At 42.5% G+C, this 10,479-nt stretch overlaps 1 protein-coding gene across 1 annotated transcript; it reads left to right on the top strand.

The window, feature by feature from the left end:
- The first annotated feature begins 226 nt into the window (after window positions 1-226).
- LOC139025395 (trace amine-associated receptor 13c-like) lies at window positions 227-6,229 on the top strand. The gene is made up of 3 exons (XM_070440508.1): window positions 227-244; window positions 4,980-5,057; window positions 5,636-6,229. Exons 1-3 carry the CDS (start codon window positions 227-229, stop codon window positions 6,221-6,223), a joined length of 684 nt encoding a protein of 227 aa, XP_070296609.1. The 3' UTR covers window positions 6,224-6,229.
- Window positions 6,230-10,479: the final 4,250 nt, after the last annotated feature.

Below are 10,479 nucleotides of genomic sequence, written 5' to 3'. Positions count from 1 at the left end.
ATTGACCTGGCCAAGGCTTTCGACTCTGTCAATCACCACATCCTCATCGGCAGACTCGACAGCCTTGGTTTCTCTAAAGATTGCCTCGCCTGGTTCACCAACTACTTCTCTGATAGAGTTCAGTGTGTCAAATCGGAGGGTCTGTTGTCCGGGCCTCTGGCAGTCTCTATGGGGGTGCCACAGGCTTCAATTCTTGAACCGACTCTCTTCTCTGTATACATCAATGATGTCGCTCTTGCTGCTGGTGAGTCTCTGATCCACCTCTAAGCAGACGACACTATTCTGTATACTTCTGGCCCTTCTTTKGACACTGTGTTAACAACCCTCCAGGCGAGCTTCAATGCCATACAACTCTCCTTCCGTGGCCTCCAATTGCCCTTAAATACAAGTAAAACTAAATGCATGCTCTTCAACCGATCGCTGCCTGCACCTGCCCGCCTGTCCAACATCACTACTCTGGACGGCTCTGACTTAGAATATGTGGACWACTACAAATACCTAGGTGTCTGGTTAGACTGTAAACTCTCCTTCCAGACTCACATCAAACATCTCCAATCCAAAGTTAAATCTAGAATTGGCTTCCTATTCCGCAACAAAGCATCCTTCAATAATCTGCAAACATACCTTGTAAAACTGACCATCCTACCAATCCTCGACTTCGGTGATGTCATTTACAAATAGCCTCCAATACCCTACTCAATAAATTGGATGCAGTCTATCACAGTGCCATCCGTTTTGTCACCAATGCCCATATACTACCCACCACTGCGACCTGTACGCTCTCGTTGGCTGGCCCTCGCTTCATACTCGTCGCCAAACCCACTGGCTCCAGGTCATCTACAAGACCTGCTAGGTAAAGTGCCCATTATCTCAGCTCGCTGGTCACCATAGCAGCACCCACCTGTAGCACGCGCTCCAGCAGGTATATCTCTCTGGTCACCCCCAAAACCAATTCTTCCTTTGGCGCCTCTCTTTCCAGAAAAAATCTCTGAAACTGGAAACACTTATCTCCCTCACTAGCTTTAAGCACCAGCTGTCAGAGCAGCTATAGATTACTGCACCTGTACATAGCCATGTATAATTTAGCCCAAACAACTACTCTTTACCTACTGTATTTATTTATTTATTTTGCTCCTTTGCACCCCATTATTTCTATCTCTACTTTGCACATTCTTCCACTGCAAACCAAACATTCCAGTGTTTTACTTGCTATTTACTTCGCCACATTGGCTTTTTTATATTTTTATTTTATTTTTTATATTATTTTATTTTATATATTATTTTTTTTTGCCTTCACCTCCTTATCTATCAATTTGCTCACATTGTATATAGACTTATTTTTCTACTGTATTATTGACTGTATGTTTGTTTTACTCCATGTGTAACTCTGTGTTGTTGTATGGTTGGAACTGCTTTGCTTTATCTTGGCCAGGTCGCAATTGTAAATTAGAACTTGTTCTCAGCTGGCCTACCTGGTTAAATAAAGGTGAAATAAATAAAAATAAAAATGCTGCTGCTCCAGTTTCAACTGTTCTGCCTGCGGCTATGGAACCCTGACCTGTTCACCGGACGTGCTACCTGTCCCAAGACCTGCTGTTTTCAACTCTCTAGAAACAGCAGGAACGAGACACTCTGGATGATTGGCTATGAAAAGCCAACTGACATTTACTCCTGAGGTGCTGACCTGTTGCACCCTCGACAACCACTGTGATTATTATTGTTAGACCCTGCTGGTCATCTATGAACATTTGAACATCTTGGCCATGTTCTGTTATAATCTCCACCCCTCATAGCCTGGTTCCCCTCTAGGTTTCTTCCTAGGTTCTGGCCTTTCTAGGGAGTTTTTCCTAGCCACCGTGCTTCTACACCTGCATTGCTTGCTTTTTGAGGTTTTAGGCTGGGTTTCTGTACAGCACTTTGAGATATCAGCTGATGTAAGAAGGGCTTTATAAATACATTTGATTTGAATTTGATTTGATTTTTGCTTTGTCATTATAGGGTATTGGGTGATGATTGCTGAGGGAAAAAAATCTATTTTAGGATAAGGCTTTAAAGTAACAAAATGTGGAAAAACTCAAGGGGTCTGAATTCTTTCTGAATGCTCACCTGAGTTCAAACTTGCTCCTGTTGATTTAACCACATTTCATGACCGATGGGATTAATGAATCAATATTCAGACTTAAGGACGCCTATAAAATAATGCCTATACTAGTAATAAAAACTGACCTGTGTCTTATATTATCTCAAAATGTAGTCTGAACATGTCCGGGTGGCAAAAAAAAGTTTGCCCTTCCTAGCTCGGCATGCTCCTAAGATTTAGGCACCGCACAGTGGCTATAAGCGGTGATATCAAAGGCATGGCTCACCAGGTGTGCCTTCTCCAAGTCACTCTTCAGGTACATTTGAAGGGATTTGGACCACAAAGCAGAGCTGAGCACCTATGAATGGCAGGTTATACTCTTTGGAACGATGTGTAGTCCCTGCTATGTCATCTATCCCCTCCAGAAACATTATCGGGGCCACCATGATGGCAACACGGATGTTCAGGAGTCTGTCGAGCACGCTTTCTATATTGACAACTGTCTCCAAATTCTACCCAAGCAACATTTTTGCTGGACCGCCTGCTCTGATGACACTTGGGCGGGCGTTTCTAGGTTTGGCAATGGGCCAGTAACATACCCTTTTCCTCCAGAAGAGAGATCAAAGACCAGTAAGTTATCTCTCTCCCAAACCACCATCGATCCACAAGAACCAACTCTGGGCCTGAGCTGATAGCGAGAGTCCCTCGGCTAAAACCATTGACTTGTCCAGAGAGAAGAGGAACCAACCTTGAGGGTCATTTACAGAGTGCTGGCCAGCCAATATGATCCCTTAGGCTACATCCTCCCTTTCATGACTCAGCTAAAGGTTCTAGTAAAGAAACTCTGGATCAGTAGGAGGGGCTGTGATGACCACGTACTACCTGATGGGCAGATGGAAGACATGCAAGTCTGTTCTCAGACCTCTCCACCTAAACCATGCCCAGATGCTATGTGCCTCCAAGGGCAGGCAATCAGATGGTAGAACGTGAACTGCACACTGTCTGTAACTCATCAGAGCGAGCCAATCGGGCCGTAGTTTATCTCCGTGCCCAGATTAAACCAGGCCGCTTGGAGAGCCTTTGTGGAGCAAGAGCATAGTCAATTTATTTGTCGCGATTGTCATAGTCTATTTATTATGGTTCTGAAAACGCAAGCCATGATATTGAAGCGCCCAAAGTCGGTATACTTTGTTTAATGGTTGTGTGGTGCGTTGGCACAGAAACCTGTTGGTGGAAAATTTGTTGCATATATATTTTTTTATTATAAATTATGTCATCTAAATGTTGGAAATCTGATATCCCCCTAGCTGATCATTGTCTGCAGCCAGCTCTGATCATAGTGTAGGCCTCATGAAACAGACGGGGAGAGTGAGCTGGTCCATGGTGGTCGGCGAACCCTCAACCTTCTGGCCCAGGGTCGCTACAGTTATTGTTATTTCTGTCCATACACATTGTTTTGTGTTAATTCTATGAGGGGGAGGGTGTGCAATTTTATGTACAGTACAAGGGAGGGTCGTCAAAACATTCCCAGTAAATTGTGAACTGTCCCTACTTAACTTGAAGTGATTTTGAGATCATTGACCGATTACAATTGAACTGAAAGTCACATTTATTAGTAACATTTTTTTCTTAGAAAACAACACACCAGAAATTGTGAAAAAAACATGAAGGGGTGATTGGGACTGTTCCTATGGAGCGCCACAATTTTGATAGCATTTTCTATAAGCGCGTACACCATAAGTTATGCCATCTCATCAACTTCCCTACTGTCAACTTTCCTACACACTGGCCAGCTGACATGTGGCGTGCCATCATCTCTCCTGAGGTTGTGGATTATGGTCCAAACCGAGCACTGACATCACCCAAACCAGTTAGTCTGCACAGTTATCCTATGTCCCATGTAAAATAGCCCTTGTGTCACGCCCTGACCTTAGAGAGCCTTTTTATGTCTCTATTTGGTTTGGTCAGGGTATGATTTGGGGTGGGCATTCTATGTTCTTTATTTCTATTATTTGTGATTCTATGTTTTGGCCGGGTATGGTTCTCAATCAGGGGACAGCTGTCTATCGTTGTCTCTGATTGGGAATCATACTTAGGCAGCCTGTTTTTCCACTGTAGGTTGTGGGATGTTGGTTTTGTTTGCTCTGTGTAGCCTTCAAGAAGTTACGTTCGTTGTTCTTTTGTTGTATTGGTTGGTGTTTGATTTTAATAAAGAAGCATGAACACGTACCACCCTGCACCTTGGTCTCATCCTTCCGACGAGCGTTACACTTTGAGTGACCAAAACATCACCAGTGCTATATTCTCCCCATTAAAATTCTCAGTTGAGAAAATTTACCTTTTCTCTCATCTCTAACTACCAGTAAAACTGAAGGACAGGCAGAGAAACATACAACCCTATCACATATCACATCATGCTTTCACATATAATTTCTTTGACAAACCATTTTTTTTATTTGTATGTGTGTGTGTGTGTGTGTGTGTGTGTGTGTGTGTGTGTGTGTGTGTGTGTGTGTGTGTGTGTGTGTGTGTGTGTGTGTGTGTGTGTGTGTGTGTGTGTGTGTGTGTGTGTGTGTGTGTGTGTGTGTGTGTGTGCAGAGAGACCCATCAGTAACTCAGGGATATATAGAGAGGCAGAGCTCTGAGTTTGTCAGAAGGCGGACCTGACAGGGTCACACACAGGACCAAGCAGGAGCAGGACCTCAGTATTTTTTACCTTTTATTACAAATGGAGAAAAAGGAAGAGATTCAATACTGTTTTCAAGACAGAAACTCTTCTTGCAGAAAGGCTTTGCTATCGACATCTATCTACATAACACTGTACATCTTCTTCTCATTGATTTCAGCAGTTACAGTATTTTTGAATGTACTGGTGATTATCTCCATCTCTCACTTCAAGCAGCTCCACACTCCAACCAACCTGCTCATCCTCTCTCTGGCTGTGTCAGATCTGCTGGTGGGACTGATTGTGATACCAGTAACGACTGTAGCGATAATGGAACAATGCTGGGGTTTTGGGGAATATTTCTGTGTGTTTTATTTCTACATCACTTGTTTATGTGCGTCTTTATCTCTGGGCAATTTGGTCTTGATATCTATTGACCGCTATGTTGCTGTCACGCCCTGGCCTTAGTATTCTTTGTTTTCGTTATTATTTTAGTTAGGTCAGGGTGTGACATGGGATGTTTGTGTGTTTTGTCTAGTTTAGGGTGTGTGTATTGTTTAGGGGGTTTTGTATAGTGTATGGGGTTGTGTTCAGTAGAGAGGTTTAGGAAAGTCTATGGTTGCCTGGTTTGGTTCTCAATCAGAGACAGCTGGTTATTGTTGTCTCTGATTGGGAGCCATATTTAAGGTAGCCATAGGCTTTAGGTATTTGTGGGTAATTGTCTATGTTGAACGTTTGTAGCCTGTGTGTGTGTGCACAACGTTTATAGCTTTACGGTCGGTCGTTTGTTTAGTTTGTGTATAGTGTTCGTTTCATGTTATTTCTCTCTTCTGAATAAAAGAAGATGTTCTTTTCACGCGCTGCGCCTTGGTCCTCACTCTCTTCAGTAGACGATCGTGACAGTTGCTGTGTGTGATCCCTTATTGTACCACTCTAAAATAACAATAACAAGAATCATGTGTTGTATATCCATTACCTGGTGTTGTTGTATCATATATTATGCTGCTATTATAAACATCTTTGTAAATGTACAGGTACCAAGTAGGTGTTTGAAAGAATGTTTTATTGTTGAAGGAATAACCTGGGGTAATATAATTGACACTGTTATTACAATGGTTGTCCCATGCTCTATTATTATAACACTTTATTTGAAWATCTTTGTGGTGGCCAGATCACAGGCCAGAAAGGTATTTTCAAAAGAGGCTGTCAGTGTGTCTGGTGTTAAAACTGTACAGGTAAATAAGTCTGAGAGAAAAGCAGCAAAAACTCTAGCTATTGTTGTTTTCACCTATCTAAGCTGTTGGATTCCATTTCATTTGTATTTATTTTTTCTTTTAATTGACAATTTATCGTCATTCATCATCAGCTTTCTGCCACTTGTTAATTCCCTAATTAATCCAATCATTTATGCTTTCTTTTATCCATGGTTCAAAGTGACAGCTAAACTTATTTTAACTCTGAAGTTAAGGTGTTCATAGTTCCTATGTTTTTATTCCTAAATTTGACATACACAGGTTTGATATAGTTATGTTATACTGTTTTGTTGTAATTGCTTCCTTCATGTAACAATATGCTGACATGACTTATCTCAGTGTTGTCATCATAGATACATGTGGTGTTGATACAGAATGGTTTGACTGGATTTGAATGGAATGACTTGGAGAAGGCATAAGACGGACTAAGGTTGTGTTATAAAAGACATTGTAATAATTTTGGGGTGTATGTTCCAAATACCAAAGTCTCTGGTTGTTGCATGTTATTTAATGATAAATTGTATGTAAGATTTCTAAAAGTACATTTTGAGGATGTCATGGATCATTCTATATGTTCTTTAACATCACCCTCTAGTGGCTCATATGGGACAAAATGCCTTTAACAAATGTAGTAAAGTTGAAATGTAAAACACTGCATGATATCAAGTAAAGTCCAGGTCTCACTCAATGGTCTATTGTAGTAGTTGATGGTCATATGTAAGAATATGCGATTCCGGGTAACACTTTATAATAACATTCAGTAATAAACCATTTCTAAGGCATTTACAGTTTATTCACCATTTATTATCATTATTATTAAGCCCACATTTGTTAAATGTTAGTCAGCTATGTCATCACAATATAAACTTACATATTCATACATACAACATAACAGCGCGAGGAGACTGTAGCAGACACTTCAACCTCAACATCTATGGTATGAACACTACCACTACAATCACTACCACTACTCTCACTACTACTACTCTCACTACTACCACTACTCTCACTACCCACTACTCCACTACCACTACTCTCACTACCACTACTCTCACTACTACTACTCTCACTACCACTACAATCACTACCATACAATCACTACACTACAATCACTACATACTCTCACTATCAACTACTCTCACTACTACTACTCTCACTACTAACTACACATCACTACACTCATCACTACCACTACTCTCACTACCTACTCTCACTACCACTACTACCACTACCCATACCTCACTACACTACTCTCACTACTATCTATCTCACTATCACTACTCTCACCTATCACTACTCCACTAACCACTACTCTCACTACCACTACTCTCACTACCACTACAATCACTACCACTACTCTCACTACCACTACTCTCACTTACGACCACTACTACCACTACCACTATCTACACCACTACAATCACTACACACTACTCAACACTACCACTACTCTCACTACACTACTCTCCACTACCACTACCTCTCACTCACCACTATACTTCACTACTCTCACCACTACTCTCCCTAACACTACTCTCACCACTACCACTACTCTCACTACACTACTCTCACTACCACTACTCTCACATACCACTACTCCTACTACCACTCTCTCACTACACTACTCTCACTACTACCATACTCTCACTACCATACTCCACTACCACTACTTCACTACTACACTAACAATCACTACCACTACATCACTACCACTACTCTCACTATCACTACTCTCACTATCACACATCTCCACTACCACTACTCTCACTACACTACTCTCACTACCAACTACTCTCACTACCACTACTCTCACTACCACTACTCTCACTACCACTACAATCACTACCACTACTCTCACTTACCACTACTTCAACTACCTACTCTCACTATCCACTACTCTCACTACTCCACTACCATCCACTACTACTACTACTCTCACTACACTCTACTACCACTACTCCATTCCACTACATCTCACTACTACCACTACTCTCACTACCACTACTCTCACTACCACTACTCTCACTCCACTACTCTCACTACCACTCCTCAACTACCACTACTCTCACTACCACTACTACTCCAACACACATCTCACTACCACTACCTTCTCACTACCACTACTCTCACTACCTACTCTCACTACCACTACTTCCACACTACCACACTCTCCATACCACTTACTCCTCACTACCACTACTCTCACTACCACTACAATCACCACCACTACAATCACCACCACTACTCTCACCACTACCACTACTCTCACTACCACTACTCTCACCACTACCACTACTCTCACTATCACTACTCTCAACACTACCATTATTCACACTATCACTACTCTCACTACCACTACTCTCACTATCACTACTCTCCCCACTATCACTACTCTCACTATCACTACTCTCAACACTACCATTATTCACACTACCACTACTCTCAATACCGCTACTCTCACTACCACTACTCTCACTACATCACTGCTGCCAGGTCAGGGGTCAGACCAGAGCAGCTCTCTCAGATGCTGTTTACTCTGAATGTATATAGAGATTGTTCGTTCGATCAGTTCGGTTGCCAGAGACGCGATCCAGTTGTTAAGTCTTTCTGTTCTGTATCTGTGGACATGACCCAGTCGTTCATTCTAGTGTTAGCATTAGCCGTTGGTAACTTCTGGAAAAGACTCCAGCTGGAATTGGGATTTAACCAATCAGCATCCAGGATTAGACCCACCCATTGTATAATTGCATCTGTTGGCCCTCAACTAGGCTATTCATTTCTATGCCATTGTAGGCTACTGTAGCCTACCATTTGATACAATAAATATGTAGAAATTATGATATCGCTGGAACAGTGGTATAAAGTACTTTTGTAAAAATACTTTAAAGTACTACTTAAGTCATTTTTTGGGGTATCTGTAGTTTACTTACCTGTTTATATTTTGGACAACTTTTACTTTTACTTCACTACATTCCTAAAGAAAATAATGTACTTTTTAGTCCATACATTTTTGCTGACAGTCATTACATTTTAATGCTTAGCAGGACAGGAACATGGTCCAATTCATGCACTTATCAAGAGAACCACCCTGGTCATCCCTACCGTCTCTGATCTGACGGACTGACTAAACACACATGGTTCGTTTGTAAAGGATGTCTGAGTGTTGGAATCTGCCCCTGGCTGTCCATAAATAATAATACAAAAAGGTTCCTTATGTTTAATACAAGGAATTTGAAATTATTTATATTTTTAATGTTGATACTTAAGCAGATTTGAGCAATTACATTTACTTTTGATATGTAAGTATATTTAAAACCAAATACTTTTACTGAAGTATTATTTTACTGAGTGACCGTTTCTTTTACTTGAGTCATTTTCCATTAATGTCAATTTCATTGTGCTTTTCCCTGAAATGAGATGTCAAGGTCTATAGGCTACAAACTCAGCAAACCATGGCAAAGTTGAATTGCAATTATAAACCCAGAAGTTAGTCAGTAGCCTTGTTCGGGCGGCGTTCGGCGGTCGACGTCACCGGCTTTCTAGCCATCGCCACTGCATTTTTCATTGATCCATTTGTTTTGTCTTGTTCCCTGCACATCTGGTTTTCGTTCCCCAATCACACTACATGTATTTATTCCTCTGTTCCCCCTCATGTCTTTGTGTGAGAATGTTTTGTGTTACGTGTCTATGTTGACGCGTTTTACTGGTATGTGTTTATTCCGTGTTTTATTTTCATGAGGTATGTTATTGTGTTTATACAATATTATTGTGACTGTTTGCGCGTTTGCACTTTTGCATTGGCTGGAGGGTTCGACGCAGTGCCGTTCGTCTGTTGGTTTCTCCTGCCTAAATAAAGTGTGCGCCTGTTCACAACTCTCTGCTCTCCTGCACCTGACTCCGCTCCCAGTACGCACGCCAGTGACAGAATCTCACACCAACCATGGAGTCAGTAGGAGCAGGTACCCCGGTCAGAGGAGTCGAGGAGCGCGTCCAGGAACACTAGGCAATGCTGCATCATCTCGGTGCCATGATGGATCGCGTTGTCCAGACCATGGACCGCTGGAAGAGACAGGAAGTCTCTCCAGCGCCTCGACCAGCGCAACCGGGGTTACCTCTACCCGTCCCGTCCGGATCCAGTTCCAGTGGGATGCGTCTCTCCCTGCCCAGGGAGTACGATGGGACGGCAGCACAGTGCCAGGGGTTCCTCTCACAACTGGACCTATACCTGGCCACCGTTCACTCAGCTCCCTCGGGAAGGGAGAGAGTGTCCGCCCTCATCTCATGCCTCTCGAGGAGAGGTCTGGAGTGGGCAAACACTGTATGTGGAGAAGGAGACGCGGCGTTGGACCACCATCGAAGAGTTCACCCGCCGCTTCCGGGCCGTCTTCCACCATCCACCCGAAGGAAGAGCGGCAGGGGAACAGCTCTTCCATTTGAGGCAGGGGACGAGGAGCTCACAGGAGTTCACACTGGGATTCCGG

This window comes from Salvelinus sp. IW2-2015, unplaced genomic scaffold (assembly GCF_002910315.2).
Source record: "Salvelinus sp. IW2-2015 unplaced genomic scaffold, ASM291031v2 Un_scaffold2616, whole genome shotgun sequence".
Taxonomy (NCBI): domain Eukaryota; kingdom Metazoa; phylum Chordata; class Actinopteri; order Salmoniformes; family Salmonidae; genus Salvelinus; species Salvelinus sp. IW2-2015.
The sequence above is the reverse complement of the archived record's forward strand: the minus strand, read 5'-3'. Positions and strand labels throughout refer to the sequence as shown.